At 40.3% G+C, this 22167-nt stretch overlaps 1 protein-coding gene across 1 annotated transcript in view; it reads right to left on the bottom strand.

Annotated features, from left to right (window-relative positions):
• Positions 1–22167, bottom strand: part of LOC127201237 (lipoxygenase homology domain-containing protein 1-like) — a 339490-nt gene that overhangs the window by 135465 nt on the left and 181858 nt on the right. Inside the window, 1 exon segment of the mRNA XM_051159652.1 lies at positions 5686–5885. Coding sequence (XP_051015609.1) covers positions 5686–5885 — 200 coding nt within the window.

Here is a 22167-nt window from a genome sequence, read left to right as displayed (position 1 = left end):
GAATCTGTTTGAAAGCAGATGTTCACACTGTGATGAAATAGATTCAGATACAGAACTGGGATGACTTAGCATATGATCAACTAATTTCTTAATGAGTAGCTACTTAACTGTTAGGCAACCCTCTTCTGCTACTGGACTACAGGAAGCTTTATTAAAATATCCTGCTGAAGGCTACTATAGGCATGTGGCCCACATAAATGACTCTGAAGCTATTGAAATGTTTTCATTTTCGTGTTATGCTTTGAGATTTTAATTTTGGTTTTGGTTTTTTTGTTTTGTCTTGTTTGGTTTGGTTTTTTGGTTTTTTTTGTTTTTTGGGTTTTTGGGTTTTTGGGTTTTTTTTGGTGTTTTGTTTTGTTTTGTTTTTTGAGTTCCCAGCACTGTTTTTCTCTATAGACTGGCTGTTAGAACAGCCCTGGGCCAAAGTAATACAAATCAGTATGGATTGTGGTAGTGCTGACTGGGAGAAGAGAAATCATGGACAAACTTCCTTATTTCCATAATTGCCCTGAGTCCCTGTGCTTGTAGGATAGCTTTTTCCATGAGAGGAAGCAGGAAGTTGTTTTATGTTTGGTGCCCATTTTATCTGAAAAAAGTAAATTAACCTTTAATTGTTCCTCGGTTGTTCTAAAATTCGATTTGGACTTGAGTGTAAGATTCCCCTTTGTCCACATTCTAAGACACGAAATGAGTATCTGAGTAGTCAGTCAGGTCACTGAGAACATGTGACTTCATGCTTATACATGTTACCACAGGAGAAAGGACCCACGCAGTGCAATGATCAAATCCATAACATCCACATGCAAGGGCTTGATATGCAAAGCTGTTCAGAGGGCTTGGCTCCACAAATTAACCTGACTAGGACAGTCAGGGTATAAGGAAAATGCAAATGCACAAATAAGAAGCTCTGGTCAGGTGGTGTGGGGTCTCTGATGAACAAACAGCAGCATACAGAAAGATCACCATTTTTACTACTATATAGAGCCAAACATGGAGGTAGGGTTTATAGCCCACCATTGAATCAATGAGGCAGGATTAGCTAATCTGTAGGAGCTGTCTCTGTAAGCAAAGACTCTTCAGGGGGTAAATATCCAGGGGGAGAAAGCTATAATGGATATTTTCTGTACATGCTACGACCACCTGAACATGGACCTGAAGAAGGTTATGCCACTCCTCTGAATCTACCTTGGGAGGAAGGCTTTACCAACTTCCATGGGTCGACGGCTTTGGTCCTTGACCCATGGAAGTTGGTAAAGCCTTCCTCCCAAGGTAGACTCAGAGGAGTGGCATAACCTTCCTCATGTCCATGTTCTTGCTGGTAATACCCATCCACTCCAGACTTGACGTACTCAGAACTCAGAACTTCCTCAGTTCCCCACACTGCATGGTTTCATCCAATGACCCAGCAGCCTGCTGAAAAGGGAGGCTCTTCAAGGAGACTACTTTATAGGATGAAGATGCTCAAAGGAGCTAAGTAATTTCCTTAAGCATGCACCCTGTCAGGCTCTAGGAGTACAAAATGTGAACTCAAGTCTATTTGATCAGATATGCCACACTGTCCTCAAAGACAGCTAGATGCATACTTAAATGATGAAAGAAAAATATTAAATATCAGTCCAGAAGAGGCAAATTATGCACCACAAAGGAGTACAGGAAACTGTGAACAAATTAAAGATTGGGGATGAGCTAACTAAACCTTATATAGGATTGTCCAGTTACCAAGAGGTGCTGGCCTCAGTGCCTCACAATCCCCAACCCAGGCCTTCTTAAACTCTAATATACATACAACATTACCTAAGAATTTTACTGAAACTTAGATTCTGAACCTGTGGGTGTGGAAAGGGACCTGATATTCTGCAGGCCGCATAGGCTCCTGGTATTAGCTATGCTAATATATCGGAGTCCACGTATCTGCAGAGTTCAAGAGGCTTCCCAGACCCAGCCTTCATCACTAGAAAATGGATAAGCAACTCATTCAAAAGAGAGAAACTAATGATAAGTTCACTTAATATTAATGTCACATTCCTGACATCAGGGCCTCTATTTTTTTGTTCATTAAAAACATTTTATTTATCCTTGATAATTTTTACATTCATGCAAGGTATTCTATTGTATCCAACCCCCTCATTTCTTTCTTCCTATTCTCTCTGGAGTAGCTCAACCTTTTAACTTCATAAATTTATCTCCTCTTCTTTAATTTCTAAGCCAGATATTTATATACCCAACATAGAAGAGGAGGTAGAAAGATTATGAGAACTGGAGGGCTGGGAGGAGAGGTGTGAGGCATTGTCTTTGGACTCTGCCAAGACAGAGTAAGCAAGTCCTCAATAGTTCTTGCCTTTCAAGTATGTCTGTCAGATATATTGGGCAAGAAGGCTGAAGATGATACTCCAACATTATAGAGAGTGTTGGGTGACTGTTCAGGCAGTAAACTGTCTCAGTCATTTTTTATATTTTGGAAGCTGCTAACCTGCACTCCGGCTTCATTCAGTAATTAAGTTTTTCCCTTCCCAAGTCTTTGATGGGTTTGAAGACCAGATAGTTTAGTAGGTTAGGGGTTAAGATGTTTTTATATCAAGTTACATGTTTTAAGTTAATAGAGATGAGATATGATAGATATTAAACCCCATTCAGAAATTTAGACCCAACAAGGTAGGAAAGATGTTTACTTCAAGTTTGCCAAATACAAATAACCAAATCACTATAAATGTAACATTTATATAATTCCTGGTTGTCTCATGGTTCTTCCTGCTGTATGTAGTTTATTTTACCCATGTGTAATAATATAAATGTATATGTTTTAAAAAGAAGCATAATTTTAAAAATATAAATATCCAAAAGTTCTGCAAAGGGTGGGGCCTATAGTCATCTAGCTCCCCTATGGCGAAATTTCAGGTTCTTGATCATACACAGTCCTAAGCAGCTAACCTCAGCTACTGTGAGCTCTTGAGCACCCCAGGGCTTCTGTTTTCAACCAATTTATAATTACATTGATACAAAAGGTATTGTGCTTGCAGACTGTGAACTTTTGGTTATTATACCTAAACCCAAATATATTTTATGCAAACTAGGAACCGTTATACATTTTTGTTGATAATAAATACGTTTGTTTATCCCTGTAACATGAAGTTTGTGCTTTGTAGGAAATTTTCCCTGTAAAAAGACATGGATATGCTTGAAGAGATTGTAATTTGTTGGCATAAGTCAGGGTGATACCAAGGATGAGGCAGAACTTCCTAGCCCAGTATTTTCAGCCTCTGAACAGTGACTTGCCAATGAGGGGCATCAAGGAGAAAAATTGAGCCCATTTCACTGGCCAACACTGTTGAAGTTATGAGTGCACCCCATAAATTTGTTGTGCATATTTCTCAGACATGGTTTCACTGAGATTCAGAAAGCTATCATGGATCAGTCCTACAGCAAATGACACAACTGCAGGCCTGACTGATTTTGTGCAAGTTTGACATTGGGAAATGCTTTGGAGCTTCTTGGTGTACACAATTTACTTTTTGTCACACACCACACTCTCATCAGGAATTTATTCATTAGTAAATAGAAATAAGAGAAAATGACAGTTCAGTATTTTTTTCAGAAAGCTCATGGGCAGCCAATCATTGAGTATTTTCACCTTTGTAGTTTGCTTCAAATGGTCATCTCTGAGTTCTTCGGCTACTTCTCCTATAGTTGTGAGAGGATTGGGTTTGACAGTTGCTCTCACTTGGTCATTGTGAATGTCTTATGGTGGAGCACTGGTTCCTGATGATGAAAGTTCTCACCCATGCCAAGAACTATTTGGACCCCTACTGCACGGCACAGTCGATAGCAGCTCCTCTAGTGCTTTATTACACATTTTGGACTCAAATAAGAATATAGCTTGAATTTTGTTTTTTATCTGACATCATTTCCATACTATAAAATAAATGTAAAACAAACACCATGTCCTTAGCCAAAATTATAAATGAAAGGAAGCACACATTAAAATGATTTATGATTTAACTCTATTTATTTAAGAAGGTATTCCAATAACACACAGTAAATTTTCAATACTACAAAAACTGCCACAATTACTTTTGTCCTGACCTAATACATTTATTATGTGATAAATAGGATTCTTTCTCAAGGTTTATGCATATCCTTTCTGTCATACATCACCCCGGGATGTGTAAAGAACGGATGTTGTTGCCTCCGTTCTACACATAAAGAGAATACTGATATGGGGAAATTAAATGATATATTCAAGGCCACATTGTTATACAGGAAGCCAGCACCAATCCAGCTCACCTGGCTTACAGTCTAGTGGTGGAACCAGAAGCAGTACTAGTGACTGCACTTTATAAGCACTTAAGAGAGCTTTTAAAAACCTCAGTGCCCTGGCTACACCCAAATAAAGTGAGTGGGTTCTCTGGAAATATAGGCAGGCGCCATTAGTTTTTAAAGCTCTCTAGGTATTCCAGTGTGCAATCTTGAGCCTCTAAGATTCAACCTTAGGGAATTTTCTCTTGAAAAACATTGAGATAATTTATCAACACATCAATACACATGGCATTTGATGTATTACCAGGAACACCATGCTTCTGCAGATGACTTGGGCCTCTTATTCTAACATGTGTTCTGAATTATGAACTATCATCTTCAAGAACTCATTTTTTCAGAACATACATTATAGGAAGTGACCACCATGAGCCACATCAAAGTGCCCCTCCATCATGGTTAACAACCATGTTCCACCAGGAAAACATCATTAATGACTGTAAAAGTAGAATTAGAAGCTCACAGCTAAAGATGCAAAGCTACCTTGGTTTTAGTGAGGCCAGGTGCTGAATCCCCAGGCAGCCTTAGGAGCCTGGTGATTAAGGTTGGTCTCCATAACTCTCTATTCCCTGATGGGCAAAGAGATACTCTCAAGATAAGCAACTGCTGTTCAATTAATGCACTGAAGAACCATACAGCTTCTGCCTTGCAGGGGGTGAGAATTAGAAAAGTGCAACGTAACTGTCCTAATTGAAATTTGGCCAGTGTTCCTACAAACTGTACAAGCAGCCAGCTGTACTCAAACCACAGCAGCTCAGAGCTCTCACAGCAAGAACTAAGTGAAAGAGCAATTAAAATGGTCATGGTCGGGGCCTCAGAATGAGGCCTGTGACGATGCCTCGGAAGTGATGTCACACACATGCAGTTCACCTGAGAAATGTCTCAGAGCACATCAAGGGTAACAAGAAGAACTTCCATTATTCCAAGTCACCCAGATCCTGTAACCAGGGTACAACTTGACCTGCACTTGATGATTTGTAGGACGTTGGCTTTAAATTCTTTGAAGACAGAATTTTTTTCCTGCAAACGTCCTCACTTCCTTATATAAGAGACATGAGCAAATCTGTTTACTTTGATAATTATAGTAGAAAATTAGTTAACTTATGGTTATCATGACAGACTAGTTTTATTTTACACAGTCTCTCCCTCCCCACCCCATGTGTCTTTCTCTCTGTGTATGTCTCTCTCTCTCTTTCTCTGTCTCTCTTTATGTCTCTCTCCATCTCTGTCTTTCTGTATCTCTTTCTGACTGTGAGTCTCTCTCCATCTCTGTCTCTCCCTGTGTCTTTCTCCATCTCCTCTCTCTTTCTCTCTGTCCTATATTTCATGTCTTTGTAATGCTCATATCGTGACATGACTGTTGATTTTTCTTACCTGAAACTCATCCTCTTGTCCAGGAAGGAAGAGTTGCTCTGGGCTGTCCTTGGTGAGACTGATAGGTCCAGTGACTCCTTCATCTCCATACACCCAGAGTGTGACATTGGCCTGAGTTCCTGCACCACCAGTCAGCACTAAGACCTTCCATTTATCGTCTGCCTGAAGTGTCTCAGTACTGCAGGAGTGCCTTCTTTCTTCTGGATAGAGCAGGAGAAGAGCACAAGGGGCAGATCAGGTACACTAGGCTAACGAAACCCTTTGTCACACTGCAGTCCAAGAATATCAAAGAACATCAAACTGCGAATGGGTGACGTGTAATGAGAGAGTCGCTGGTGTGTGATGCCTCCAGGGAACTGACTTGTGCTTATCTTATCAGAGCAAGGTTCCGGGCAACTGAGACTCAATAGTGAAGAAACCACATTAAAATACTAATCATCTTCCATGCCTGGGATCTTTCACTTGAACTCAGTGCTACAACACAGGAGGGTATGCTAGATCCAACAGTTGTCGGCTCATAGATTTCCCATAAAATTGCTTGTTAGCTTTGAGGGTTTTATACATAATCAATAACTACAATAGAAAGTAACAAAAGGAATTAAAATCTGGTTTAAAATACCACAAAAATAGCCTGTCAAGGATAGAGAACTATCTCTAAAAACAAACAAACAAACAAACAAACAAAAATAATAATAATACCTGTCTAGCGAGGGCAATAAAAAGGATTTTAAATTACACAATAGCTACAGTAAACTAATTTTGAAATAATACTATTATTAATTAAAAATTATTGATAATTAATTAAAATGGAAAATTCTATCTAAAAATCCTAATGTATTCTTTCTGAAAATTACTTTCTCTTGGCCCGAATGATCCTTGTCAACTTAACAGCAGGCATTTTTCTCTCAACTGTATAACATCTCCCTCTCTCTTCTCCCCCTCCTGTGTGTGAGTGTGTGTGTGTGTGTGTGTGTGTGTGTGTGTGTGTGTGTGTGTGTGTGTGTGTGTGTTGTTTGGTCTGGAGCTTGATATTGAGTATCTTTTCTTGATTGCTTCCCATCTTTATTTTTTGAGACAGAGTCTCTCAATATAGCCAACGTCCATTGATTTGGCTGTGCTAGCTACTCAATGAGTGTCTCAGAACCACCTATCTCTGGTTGTCCATAAGCCTGAGATTTTAGGCACCATCCCAGATTTTCAAGTCAGTTCTGTAAAGATCACGTCCTCATTCTTACATGGAAGTTACTTTATTCACTAAGTCATTTCCAAGCCCAACAATCAGCATTTATCAACTCTCCTCTATTCTATTTCTGGGCTCTCTGTTAAGTGTGTCATACACAATTCTCGTTCAATCAGCACTACTATGTTTTAAAGTGAGTCACAAACCGAGGTCTGTTTTAAAATGAAGAAAAGAGGCAGCGGTTAAACAATGTGTGAGTGACATGAGTAAGACACAAGAGCTTAACTCCAAAGCCTCCGAACTCAAACAAGCTTGAGTGGATGTTATGTTCTGCAAACACCGTTTATCAGGTCGTAGATGTCATGGTTAGTATTTAAGATGTTGTTTTGTGCTAAGTGCCACTCACAATATTTACTCAACAATGGCATCACCATCATTCTGTCATCACATTAGTCCTACACGTTCCTTCGTCCATGAAGCAGGTGGAAGAACTGGTTCTTCCTCACAGGCTAATGACTATCCATAGACGTGCATACTGAGTATCAGCTCAGGGAGAGATAGTATGGATCCTGAGATATTTGGGCGCAACACTAAAGGTAGTTGGCCTAGAAATGTTGCAGAAATTGGGCCAACAAAACTTCATGACACAATCTGATATTAGAAACTCTAGTGGGACCTACAAACTGCTCTTTTTACTATTTCTCAAGAATATGAGAACTTCAATACTATAACCAAATATCTACAAGTTCTACAAGTATATCATATATCAAAAGATAAATTAGAGATTCTGTAGCAGAAATTATCCCTTAGGGTACTGATAATCTATTTACTCAGAGTATCTTAGTCATTGGAAAGGATCCCTTTCGTTAAAAAATGTTAATCCATATTATTTAGTGAACACTAGACAGGTGCACCACTCTCTTTTAAGAATGTCAATGACTGAAAGTAAAAATTATCTTGTAGGCAGGGTAAATTTTGGGTCAAAGTTTTTGTGAGTGTGTTGGCGTTCTCCTTCCACTAGGAGTCCTGTCTGGTTAAAGGGTGTCCTCATCAGTCTCCAAAACCCCTGCTACTCGGAGTCTCAGCAACAGTCACTTCCATATCTTCCCAGAGGCCTATCCTGTCCTAGGTCTCCAGCTTGTCCTGGGGATGCTCCTGCCCACGGTATCTCTTCTCTCTGCAGACTCTCCATCCTAGCACTCTTGCTCTCCTCAGGTCTGATCTCCACCCTCATTTCTCTCAGTACTCCCTCTCCTACCTTCCTTCCTCCCTTCAGCTGCTTGAAGGAATGTCCAACCAATGCCTGGCCAAACCTGAGACCCATCCCACGAGAAAGAGCCAATCTCAGACACTATTGATGACATTCTGCTATGCTTGCAGACAGGAATCTAGCCTAGATGTCCTCTGAGAGGCTCCACACAGCAGCAGATCGAAACAGATGCTGAGACTCACAGTCAAACATTGAGCAAAGCATCGGGAATCTTGTGGGAAATGGAGGAAGGATAGAAGAACTTGGAGGGGACTGGAACTCCCACAAGAAGACCAACAGTGCCAACTAACCAGGGCGCAAAGGGGCTTGTGGAGATGGAAGCACCAAACAAGGACCATGCATAGACTGGACCCAGACCACCTACTAAATATAGCCAATAGGTAGCTTGATCTTCATATGGGTCCCCTATTAAGGAGAGCAGGAGCTGTCTCTGACATGGACTCTAAGTTGGTCACTTCCCCCTGGTGGGGTGCCTTGCCAGGCCACAGGGGAAGAGGATATCTCGTTCTTCAATATGACTTGATGTGCTGAGGTGGGTTAGTGGGGGGTGCTCCTCTTTTCTGAGTAGTAGGGGAGGGGAAGGGGGAAGAGTGGTGGAGAGTTGGACTGGGTGGAGAGGAGAGATGGGACTACAATCAGGATGTAAAGAGAATAAATAAGTGAATGAATGAATGAATGAATGAATGAATAGATAAATAAGTTTCACTTTAAAAGAAGAAAGTCAAAACACAATTAATGAACATCTTGCCCTAGAGAGGACCAAAGAACTGGTATTTTGTGCAAATGCACTCATAAGAACAATAAGAAGTATTGTAAAGTACCACTGTGGGAGACCAGAAAGTGATAAAGAGGGGAATTGGTATGAAAAAACTTCCTGGGGTACCTCAATGTATCACTATATATAGAAAGAGGAAGTTAAAGTTTGTAAGTAAATAGAAAGGACACTCTATACAGAGATAATGACACTCCCAGCATGACCAGGGAAAAATTGTGTAGGTGCCAATGTATTGCTGAACATAAAATAAGATATTCCAAGTGGGGAGGACACAGAGGAATGTGAGACCCTGAAAAGCATGAGCAAGGAGAAAAGAAGTAGATTTTTGCTTGTGCAAGAATCAAGGAGTGGTTTGTAAGTCCACAGAGTAAGCTGAGTTTTTCGTGTGTGTGTGTGTGTGTGTGTGTGTGTGTGTGTGTGTGTGTGTGTGTGTGTAGCTTAGTTTTTTTATATAATCTGCAAATGAATTGATGGCTGCCAAAGAGTCTCTACATTACCAAGTTCTTACATCACTTGCACAAACACATCACAGACTGAGAGTGTACTCATAAAAATTGATAGTTTAATCTATAACACAGAATAATGTAGCAAAGTCTGCACAGTGATAAATTAAATATGAATGCCATCTAATGCCATGATCTTCTGGAAATGAAACAAAGTCCATTAGTCTCATACTATAAATTTCTCCATCTGCGAACTATAAAAGGCTTTGCTTTCTTCAACACAGGTTTAAAAATACTTAGAGCTGTGAGAATATTTGAAGAGATTGCTCCTAGATTAAGTACTAATCTTCAAGAGGATTTCCCTGAATAAAATCTAAAAGATATTTGCATGATTGAAGTCTGTTCTCTGTAAGCACTACAGAACACTTTAATTACACTGCAATCAGGTTGAATTAAATAAAAAAATTCTTGACTATTACTCTCCTAAAAGTCAGGAGGAAAAAACCAATTGATAATATTGATAAACAAACAAGCTGGTTTTAATAGTTTACAAGTAGATGACCAAAAAAGCAGCTGAAGGCATGTCACTAACAGAATGTGGCAATAGAGAGAGGATGTATAAATCTTTGTATTATACTTAAAGATGATTTTTGAGAATGGTTCTTTATAATAAAATGTAAAGCAGCCAGTGAAAACAAATGCTACTTATTATTTCATAGGACACCATCACAAAAATGGTCCCAGTTTAATCCTAACTTCAATAAAAGCACCACTATCTGGAAAATATAGTGGATTAAGGAATGCTCTCTATATTTATCTTAAATTAAAACAAACTTATTAAATTAACATTAAATGTTTGAGTAATTACACAGTTGTCAGTTTTCAATTTAAGATAGAGCAAGCACTTACACAACAGTGCAGGAAACAAAAATTTTACACACAGCTAACAAATATGTCAGAGCATCAGTTGTTTTCCAATATACCAAAATGCTGAATTGAAACACAGGATAAATAAATGATGACGAAATAAATAAATAAATAAATAAACCTAGCCAGGATTGAGGTAAAAGTTTGGTTTTCTACTAAGAATATTAAAAAACAGGAGGATCCAAGATGGCGGTGAGCAGTGTGGCCCATGTATGGAGGCTCCAGTGAACAATTCAGGGAATTGTTCAGATTTTTGAGCCAGGAGCACCGAGGTCCCCACACCACGGAAGCGGGAGTGCTCCGCAGATCGGAGGGACCAGGGTGCAGAGGACCTGCGTGCCCCTGCACATGGGAGGAGCACGGATATTCTCGGATCGGAGCAGCAGCAGCAGAGGCAGCAGAGGCAGCAGCGTCAGTGGCTCCAGCAGCACCAGCAGCACCAGCGGCAATGGCAGTGGCTGAGGTTTGCAGCTCATAGCCTTCCGGTGGAGGCAATTGGTGTGATGGCCAGTGGGAGTTGCTGCAGGAGAGGAGACTCTGGGCAGGATTTGGGTCGTGTGGTGCCTTTGGACCCAGACTGGACTCAGCAGACAGTTGGGCCCCAGAGCCCCAGGTTCTGGCCCAGCCCAGCAAGCAATTATGCCCAGGGCACTAACTCAGGACAGCCACAGCTCCCCTGCTGTGATGCAGGCTGGGCGGAACATTCAGTTCCACCCTAGGCACCACATCAGCTCAGCAGCAGCTCCCCTGTGGTGACGCAGGCTGGGCGGAGCACTTGGTTCCACCAGCAGCGCTGGCTCAGTGCAGCCGCAGTTCTCCTGCGGTGACTCAGTCTGGACAGAGCGCTCAGTTCCACCACCAGTGCTACCTCAGCACAGCTGCAATTCTGCTGTGAAGCAGGCTGGGTGGAGTGCTCATTTCCATCACCGGCGCTATCTCAACGCAGCCGCAGTTCTCCTGCTGTGAAGCAGACTGGGCGGAGCGCTCAGCTCCAACGGAGGCCCTGGCTCGGCGCAGCCACAGTTCTCTTGCTGTGACGCAGGCTGGGAGAGCGCTCAGTTCCACCGGCTCTAAGACTCTGGTTGGACACAGTGTGCAGTTTGAATCCATAATTCCTGGCTGAGATTGGCGGACAGTTCGGGCCCTGAGTCATTAACTGACCACAGCAAGCACTTTGGGCCAAAAGCCCCTAGCTGAGCTTGGTGCATAGTCCCAGCACAAAAATTCTGGCTGGACCCTGTGTGCATTTTGGGCCCAGAATCCCTAGCTGAGCTCGGCCGACGGTTCAGGCCCTGAAAATCTAGCTGAGTTCGGCCCGTAGTTCGGGCCCAGTGTTCCTGACTGGACTTGGTAGGGGACACAAAGGGCTGTGGATACCTTGGCCTGACCCAATGCTCATTCAGAGACTCAGAACAATTGCAGGACCCACACCACAGGGGAGCTGAAGATCACTGGCTGTGAGAGGCCAGAACAACAGGCTAACCTCCTAACATCCACACCAGTGAAGCATTAGAGCTCCCAGCCTAGTGAAATCGTGAGAAAACAAGTGAATCTATCATCAGATTCCCTCCATCCAACTCTGGAAGCTACCCAACAAAAACAAAGATGGCAAGATGTCTAAAGGACAGCGAAAAGCATATGCAAAAAACCCCAAAACAACATGGTATCTCCAGTTTCCAGCTATCCCAAAGAAAACAACGCAGAGAATTCAAATACAACAGAAATACAAGAAAATGACCTCAAATCCTTAGTAATGAGGATGGTAATGGAGGAAACAAATAAAATTCGTAATCAAATGCAGGGAGACGCAGACAAACAGGTGAGAGATATAAAAGAAGCACATAGAGTGGAACCAGAAAAATTGCAGGAAAATGCAAAAAATCAGATGAAAGAAATAAATAAAACAGTTCAAGCTCTGAAGACCTATAAAAAGTCAATGGAAGAAACTCAAAATACACAAAATATCAGATGAAAGAAATCAAAAAATCAGTTCAAGATCTGAAAATGAAAATGGATTCAATGATAAACACACAGACAGAAGAAAAACGAGAACGTGAGACCTCAGAGAAGAAGGCGAGCAACACAGAGGTGAGCTTTTCTAACAGAATCCAAGAGATGGAAGAACGAATCTTAGGTCTAGAAGATACAATCACAGATCTTGAAGCAACCATTAAAGAAAATGCCAAATCTGGAAAACTCCTGACACAAAACATCCAAGAAATTAAGGACACCATGAAAAGAAGAAATCTGAGGATAATAGGCATTGAAGAAAGAGAAGATATCAGACTCCAAGGCCCAGAAACTATTTTCAACAAAATCATAGAAGAAAATTTGCCCAATCTAAAGAAAGAGATGCCTATAAACATACAAGAGGCCTACAGAACACCAAATAGAATTGACCAGAAAAGAAAAACTGCCCGCCACATAATAATAAAAACACAAAACATACAGAACAAAGAAAAAATATTAAAAGCTGCAAGGGAAAAGGGCCAAATAACATTTAATGGCAAAAGTATCAGAATTACACCCGACTTCTCAGCAGAGACCATAAAAGCCAGAAAGGCCTGGACAGAGATCATGCAAACCCTAAGAGAACACAGATGCCAGGCCAGACTACTTTACCCAGAAAAACTATCAATAACCATTGATGGAGAAAACAAAATATTCCATGACAAAAACAAATTCAAACAGTACCTATCCACAAATCCACATTTACAGAAGGTAGTAGAAGGAAAACTCCATCCCAAAGGGCCAAGCTACAACCAAAACTACCCAGGAAATAGATAACTATCCCATGGCAAAAACACAACTACACAAATACTCGACTGGAAACAACATCAAAATTAAGACTCTTAACAGTCACTGGTCATTTATATCTCTCAACATCAATGGTCTCAATTCTCCAATAAAAAGACACAGACTAACTGAATGGGTGCATAAACAAGATCCAACATTCTTCTGCATTCAAGAAACACATCTCACCCATAATGAAAGGCATTACCTCAGGGTAAAAGATTGGAAAGAAATATTCCTAGCAAATGGTCACAAGAAGCAAGCAGGTGTAGCCATTTTAGTATCGAACAAAATAGACTTTCAACCAAAATTAGTCAAAAGGGATGAGGAAGGACACTACATACTCATCAAAGGTAAAGTCAACCAAGATGACATCACAATTCTGAACATTTATACTCCCAGTACAAGGGCACCCACATTTGTAAAAGATCTCCTAAAAAAGCTTAAACCACACATCGATCACCACACAATAATAGTGGGAGACTTCAACACCCCACTCTCACTGAAGGATAAGTCATTGAAACAGAAACTAAGCCAAGAAATAACATCATTAACCAATGCCATGGGTCAAATGGATCTAACAGATATCTATAGACCCTTTCACCCAAACAAGAAAGAATATACCTTCTTCTCTGCACCCCTTGGAACCTTCTCCAAAATCGATCACATCATAGGTCACAAAGCAAGCCTCAATAGATACAAGAGGATTGAAATAATACCTTGTATCCTATCAGATCACCATGCTCTCTGGCTGCAATTCAACAACAACAGAAATAACAAAAAGCCTACACGTACGTGGAAACTAAACAACTCGCTGCTAAATGACATCTGGGTCAGGGAAGAAATAAAGAAAGAAATCAAGGAGTTCCTGAAATTCAATGAAAATGATCAATTTCACTTGCCAAAGTTGAGTGAAGAACAGATAAACAAGCTAAATAGTCCCATTTCCCCTACAGAAATAGAAGCAATCATCAATAGTCTCCCAACCAAAAAAAGCCCAGGGCCACATAGTTTCAGTGCAGAATTCTACCAGACCTTCAAGGTCAAGCTAATAATGATACTATTCAAGCTACTCCAAAAAATAGAAATGGATGGAAAATTACCAAATTCATTCTATGAGGCCATAGTCTCATTGATACCTAAACCTCACAAAGACTCAACAAAGAAAGAGAATTTCAGACCATTTTCTCTTATGAACATAGATGCAAAAATACTCAATAAAATACTTGCAAAACGAATACAAGAACACATCAAAGATATCATCCATCATGACCAAGTAGGCTTCATTTCAGGCGTGCAGGGATGGTTTAATATACGGAAATCCATCAATGTAATCCACCATATAAACAAACTGAAAATAAAAAACCACTTTATCATCTCTTTAGATGCAGAGAAAGCACTTGATAAAATCCAACACCCATTCATGTTTAAAGTTTTAGAGAGATCAGGGATACGAGGCACTTTCCTCAACATAATAAAGGCTATATACAGCACGCCAATAGCCAAAATCAAAGTAAATGGTGAGATACTCAAGGAAATTCCTCTAAAATCGGGAACAAGGCAAGGCTGCCCACTCTCTCCATAGCTCTTCAATATAGTACTCGAAGTTCTAGCCAGAGTAATAAGACAACAAAAGGAGATCAAAGGTATCCAAATGGGAAAGGAGGAAGTCAAATTATCCCTATTTGCAGATGATATGATAGTGTACATAAGTGACCCTCAAAATTCCACCAGAGAACTCCTACAGCTGATAAACATCTTCAGCAAATTAGCTGGATACAAAATTAACTCAAAAAAGTCTGTAGCCTTCCTATACACAAATGGCAAGCTTGCAGAGGAAAACCACACCCTTCACATTAGCCACAAGCAATATAAAATATCTAGGAGTTACTCTAACTAAGCAAGTGAAGGACTTGTTTGAAAAAAATTCAAAACTCTGAAGAAAGAGATTGAAGATGACCTGAGAAGATGGAATGATCTTCCTTGCTCATGGATCGGTAGAATTAACATAGTAAAAATGGCCATCTTGCCAAAAGCAATCTACAGATTCAATGCAATCCCTATCAAAATACCTACACAATTTTTTAAAGACACTGAAAGTTCAATTCTGAACTTCATATGGAAAAATAAAAAACCCGGAATAGCTAAAACAATCTTGTACAATAAAAGGTACTCCAGAGGAATCTCTATACCTGATCTCAAACTGTACTATAAAGCAATTAGTAATTAAAACAGCATGGTACTGGCACAACAACAAGCTGGTTGATCAGTGGAATCGAATTGAAGACCCAGATATGAATCCACACACATATGGTCACTTGATTTTTGACAAAGAAGCCAAATCCATTCAATGGAAAAAGGATAGCATCTTCAACAAATGGTGCTGGTCTAACTGGAGGTCTATGTGTAAAAAAATGAAACTGGACCCATATTTGTCACCTTGCACAAAACTCAAGTCCAAGTGAATTAAAGACCTCAACATAAAACCAAAGACACTAAATCAGTTAGAAGAAAAAGTGGGGAAGAACCTGGAACACATAGGCACAGGAGACAACTTCCTGAACAGAACACCAACAGCCCAGACCTTAAGGTCAACCATTAATAAATAGGACCTCATGAGGCTGAGAAGCTTCTGCAAGGCAGGAGACACTGTCAAGAGAACAAAGCAACAGCCTACAGACTGAGAAAAGATCTTCACCAACCCTACATCTGACAAAGGTCTAATATCGGAAATATATAAAGAACTCAAGAAATTAAACACCACCAAACCGAATAACCCAATTGAGAAATGGGACTTGGAACTAAATAGAGAATTCTCAACAGAAGAATATCAAATGGCTGAGAAACACTTAAAGAAATGCTCAACCTCCGTAGTCATCATGGAAATGCAAATCAAAACAACTTTGAGATTCCATCTTACACCCATCAGAATGGCTAAGATCAACAATTCAAGGGACACCACATGCTGGCAAGGATGTGGGGAGAGAGGAACACTCCTTCATTGCTAGTGGGAATGCAAACTAGTACAGCCACTTTGGAAATCTATCTGGTGCTATCTCAGAAAAATGGGAATAGGGCTTCCTCAAGACCCAGCTATTCTACTCCTTGGAATATACCCAGAAGATGCTCCAGCACACAACAAGGACATGTGCTCAACCATGTTCATAGCAGCCTTATTCATAATAGCCAGAACATGGAAACAGCCTAAGTGTCCATCAGTAGAAGAATGGATAAAGAAACTGTGGTACATATACACTATGGAATATTACTCAGCTATTAAAAACAAGGAATTCCAGAAATTTGTGAACAAATGGATTGAGCTAGAAATGATCATAATGAGTGAGTTAACCCAGAAGCAGAAAGAATCAAATACTATATACTCACTTATATCTGCATACTAGCCCAAGGGGCATGTCACACAAAAGCCTTCACTTACCAGGAAACTGGGACAGAGGGGAGGACATCCTATTAGGACTCTAAATGAGAGAAGCATGGGAGAATAGCAAAGTAGAAGGATCCAGAGGGTCCTAGAAACCTACAAGAAGAACATTATGATAGGCAGATTTGGACCCAGGGGTCCTGCTCAAACTAAGGCACCAGCCAAGGACACTACAGGCAGTACACTTCAAACCCCTACCCAGATCTAGCCAATGGTCAGAACATTCTCCACAGTTGAGTGGAGAGTGGGGTATGATTTTCACACGTACTCTGGTACCTCACATTTGACCATGTCCACTGGACGGGGAGATCTGGTGGCACTCAGAGGAAGAATACCAAGATTACCAAGAAGAGACTTGATACCCTATGAGCATATATACAGGGGGAGGTAATCCCCCTCAGGAACAGTCATAGGGGAGGGGAATAATGGGAAAATGGGAGGGAGAGAAGAATGGGAGGATACAGGGGATGGGATAAACATTGAGATGTAACAAGAATAAATTAATAAAAAATTTAAAAATGAAAAAGAAATAAGCTCAGAGAAACAAGCACTGTCTTATAAGAAAAACCTACTACAAATGGCACCCAGATGTAGGGCTTGAAATAATGGAAAATCTGGGTTCTAATTTTTATGTATGAGAAGAAGATAAGATAATAAGGTACCAGAAGCCAGATGTTACGTTATGTGAAGTTTATTAAGTGAGCATGGGGAAGAAGGAAAGGGGGGAGTGGCTTCCCAGAGAGAGACAGAGACAGAGGAAAAGAGAAAGAGGGTAAGAAGAGAGACAGTAGGGACTGGGGAGAAAGAGGCCAGGAGGAGGATTTGTCCTTTTATGTAGCCAGGGCAGAGCCACATCCTCATGGCAGGTAAGCAATGACATCACAGGTAGGCAGACTGAAGCAGAATTCTAACACTAATGCCGTAGAGGAAACAGCAAGGTATGGAGAAATGACTATATCTTGAGCAAAATGTTCACTGCAGCTGCTACCACTGGCTTCTCTCCCACTTCACTCCCAGAAGGGATTCTCCAGTTTTGCTTCATTGTCTTCTGCATTCCATTTTTTTTAAGGGTGGGAGAAATTTTCTCCTTTTTAAAACGATTGCAGAGTTGTCTGTGAAACTATAGAGTTTGTGGGTAGAGTTTGAAGTGTTTGGAGAGCAAAAAGTATCATTGGGAAAGGAATAATACCTGGTAACTCAGCACCACAGTTTTCCACAACTGCTGTCCTGTCCTGCTCTGTGCACTTTTGGTGTTAAGTTCCCACAGCTGCTGGACCTGGGCCAGTGGGGAAACCAGGAAGGGCAGAGGCCATACATGGTGAAAGTGTTAAACAGAAACAGTCCGTTTCAAGAAATAAGGTTAATTTTAAACAAACAGAGCTGCCAGAGGAGCAGCTTCAGGTTAAGGGATGATTACCAACATTAACTTTCCCTTGCTTCAATTGTAGTAAATTTGGTCAATTGAAAAGAAATTGTCACCAAACCACTAATAGCCTCCAAGCTCAAAATGGCCAGTGTGTTACATATGAGAAATATGGTACATTCCTCCAGAAAAGCCAATGACCCATTTCTGGCAATACTGGGTTATTGGCAAGTTATAAAAAACACAAGTATAATTCATATTCTTTTTTATTCTTAAAGCTATTTTTTAAACAGAAAGGGAGAAATGTTGTGGAAGTTTTGGTTTATATGTAAACATGTTTTTCTTCCTATTTCCCTCCCCTATGACTGTGACCTCCTCCCCCTGTGTATGATCCTAGGGTATCAAGTCTCTTCTTGGTAGCCTGCTATCCTGCAGAAGTGGTTTCTATTCTCTCACATATAATTGTTTAAAATATGAGTTTCTTAAGTATTTGTAAATAGAATGATTTGGTACCTTAGAGTTCCTTAAAATAACCCAGTTGAGAAGAAATGAGATACTGTGAAGGGCCATCGAAAAAGATTAGGTTTATGATGGGTATTTAAACCAGGTAATAGGTACATGGGGAAGGTATTATACTGTATATGTTTTGAGTTTTACATAATAAAATATATAGACTTTAACCAAAATGAGGTTTCTACCTCACACTGTCTACTATAAGAAAACTGGTTATAATTCATTTTGATGTAAAGAAAAATCTGCAATAGCAATGGTAGAGACCCTACTATACTGCAGCACTCTGTGTATTTCATTCTTGCTTGGTGTAGTCAGAAATTTTATATATGTGTATATATATATATATATATATATATATATATATATATATATATATATATATATATAATTTTTTATAATTAAGCATTTTGAACAGAGACAAGTTTATTTTATCTTTTACTTTTAAGAAACTGTGCTGGAGATTGGTCTGGTGCTATGCATTCAGTTGTTAAATATTTGTCCCCAAGATCTAGTTACAGCCCAGATGAACACATTCTGACCTACACCAAGTGATGTGTAAACTTTGCTCATCAATATTCTCTAACTGGTTAAATGAAGTGGCCAACAGCCTATAGTTGAGCAGAAGAAAAGTAGGTTGAGCTTAGGTTTCTGTGCTTGGGGTCTCAGAGAGACTACAAGGCGGGGAGAAAAAAGAAGGAAGAGTGAAATATCTGGGTATTGATGTAGAACTATTCCCAATTTTCTGAAAAAGTGTCAGATTGTTATCCAAAGTGATTGTATAAGTCTACACTCCCACCAGCAGTGGAGGAGTGTTCCCCTTTCTCCACATCCTCGCCAGCATGTGCTGTCACTTGAGACTTTGATCTTGGCCATTCCAATGGGTGTAAGATGGAATCTCAGAGTCATTTTGATTTGCATTCCCCTGAAGACTAAGGACATTGAGCATTTCTTTAAGTGTTTCTCAGCCATTTGATATTCCATTGTTGAGAATTCTCTGTTTAGCTATGTACCACCACCAACACCCCACCCCCCCCATTTTTAATTGAATTATTTGGTTTCTTGGTGTTTAATTTTGTGAGTTCTTTTATGTTTTGGATATTAGCCCTTTGTTGGATGTAGGATTGGTGGAGATCTTTCCTCTATCTGTAGATTGCCATTTTAGTCTATTGACAGTATCCTTTGCCTTACAGAAGCTTTTCAGTTTCAAGAGGTCTCATTTATGATTAAATCTCACTCAGAAGCAGAAATAAAATAGATATCAGAAGTGGTTGAAGGGAGAGAACAAAGCAGAAGAGAAAATACTGAGAGAAATAAGAGTGGAGATGAGACCTGAGGAGAGCAGGGGGCTGGGGCATGACAGGCAGACAGAGGGCCTGCAGAGAGAAGAGAAACCATGAGGATCTCTGTGACAAGTTGGAGATCTAGGACAGGGTAGGCTTCTGGGAGAATATGGGGGTGACTCTAGCTGAGACTCCTAGTAGCAGGGGTCATAGTGACTGAAGAGGACACCCTCTAACTAGACTGGACTCCTAGTGGAGGGAGGGGAACATGAACCCACCAACAAAGACTTCCACCCAAAATTTACCCTGCCTATAAGATGTGCAGGGATTAAAAAAAAAGATATGAAGAGATTGAAAGGATGTCCAACCAATTTCCTGGCCCAACTTGAGACCCACCTCATGGGAGAGAGCCAACCTCTAACACTATTAATGATACTCTGCTATGCTTACAGACAGGAGGAGCCTAGCATAGCTGTCCTCTGACAGGCTACACCCACCAGCAGATTGAAATAGATGAGGAGACTCACAGCCAAATATTAGGTAAAGTGGGTCCCTTAGTAACAGGAAGAGGACTTGTTCAGCTCTGATATGACTTGATGAACTGCGGTGGGTGTATAAGAGGTTCCCCTTTTCAGAGGAATAGGGCATGGTGATTGGGGAAGGAAGATGATGGCTGAGAACAGGAGGAGAAGATGATCAAGATGTGAAGTGAATTAGTTCATTTAAGGGACCCACATGAAGCCTGAGCTGCCTATCTGCTGCATCTGTATAGGGGGCCTAGCTCCAGTCTATGCATGATCCTTGATTGATGCTTCAGTCTCCACAAGCCCCTCTGGGGCCTTCCTCTGTTGTCTTCTTATGGAGCTCCTGTCACCACCAGGTCTTTCTATCCATCACCTCACTTTTCCACAAGATTCCCTTGAAAGGGGGATGCCAATCTTTGGCTTCTAGCTTATCAGATGTCGCTACACATTCTGGTGTCTTTATCCCTGTACATCCTTTCTGGAATTATGCTCATAGACACATAAGGATATGTGCATCAATCATCTAAGGGCTTCTTCATCTAGTCAGGTCAGCAGTGAAGTTATGCTTCAGACTGAATTATGTCCTCTCACATTCATGCATTGAAGCTATAGTTCTAATGTCAGTATGCAACTATATTTGAGAAAGGTACATTTAATGAAGCAATCAAGGTGAAATGATGCCATTAGGGTGATCCCTAATTGCAACTCAAAACTGAGTCCTCATTTAAAAAAAGGAAAGGAAAGAAAAATATCACTGTGACATATATATCAAAGTGTAGCTGACATTCAGACATGAACTGGCAGAGATGACCTTGCAAATCTACAACCAGAAGGAGACATGTGCAAGCCAAGAAGACAGGCTTTGGGGAAAGCATCCTGACAGCACATCCATTTTTTATTTACAGCATCCATCATGGTAAGAAAAATAATCTCTATTCATTAAGGTACACAGCCCATGATGTCCCTAATTAGTAGGACTCACTTATCATAAGAAATTTATTTCTTCACATCTCTGTTTTTATGAAATACTTTCAATTGTTCAAATGTTCAGTAGTAGTCTTCAAAGAAAGCAGAAGGTGAATTAAAAGTTTTTTAATAGCCACAAGAGAATTTAAAAACCATTTTGTATAGCTATTGCCCTCTTCACTTTGCGCTCTAACACACTGATGTGTCTGTTTTATTTGAACTGAATATATCTTTAACTTCACCTTAATTTTGATAAAGCCAGAGATTGGTGTATTCTTCCTAAAACTTACAACCAGTTTTCCCTTACTCAAAATCTATCACAGGATCCCCACAGCACTTAACTGAAAAAAAATTGCAATTGGAATAACCTAGAGGGTTATCTGTGAAACCTTCGAAAATTACCATATTTCAGTAAAATATTGGTAAGCTGCTACTGTTGACTGATGGAACAAAATTAGTGTACTCCAGAAAGGAGCTGTGGTTGAAATCCCCATTTAAAGAGACTACTAGAATCTTTCAAGTAGATGAGAAACTTCTCTTTTTGAGAGTAGTGAGTTTATTTATATTGTTTGTCATCTGATGGTTAGTGTTTACTGTCTACTTAACAAAACATAGAGCCACCTGGTAGATGGGCCTTCAAGCGTATCTGTGGGGGATTACCATCATTGCATAAATTAAAATAGACTATCCACCAACTATGGGTGGTATCATTCTCTAGACAGGGGGCTTCTTGACTGCATAAAAGTGGAGAAAGCAAGCTGAGCAAGCAAGCATACATGAGTTCATTGCTCTCTGTTCTGGATTGTGAGTGTGTGCTTCCTCAATTTTCTGACATCAAAACATAGTCTGGGTTTGGCTTATGGTATATGTTTGTAATCCTAGCCATTGGGATATAGATTCAGAAATATAAAAATCTATGCCAGGTAGATTTCCAAAGTGGCTGTACTAGTTTGCATTCCCACCAGCAATGAAGGAGTGTTCCTCTCTCCCCACATTCTTGCCAGCATGT

The sequence above is a fragment of the Acomys russatus genome, chromosome 2, assembly GCF_903995435.1.
Source record: "Acomys russatus chromosome 2, mAcoRus1.1, whole genome shotgun sequence".
Taxonomy (NCBI): domain Eukaryota; kingdom Metazoa; phylum Chordata; class Mammalia; order Rodentia; family Muridae; genus Acomys; species Acomys russatus.
This window is presented reverse-complemented; position numbering and strand designations above follow the sequence as displayed.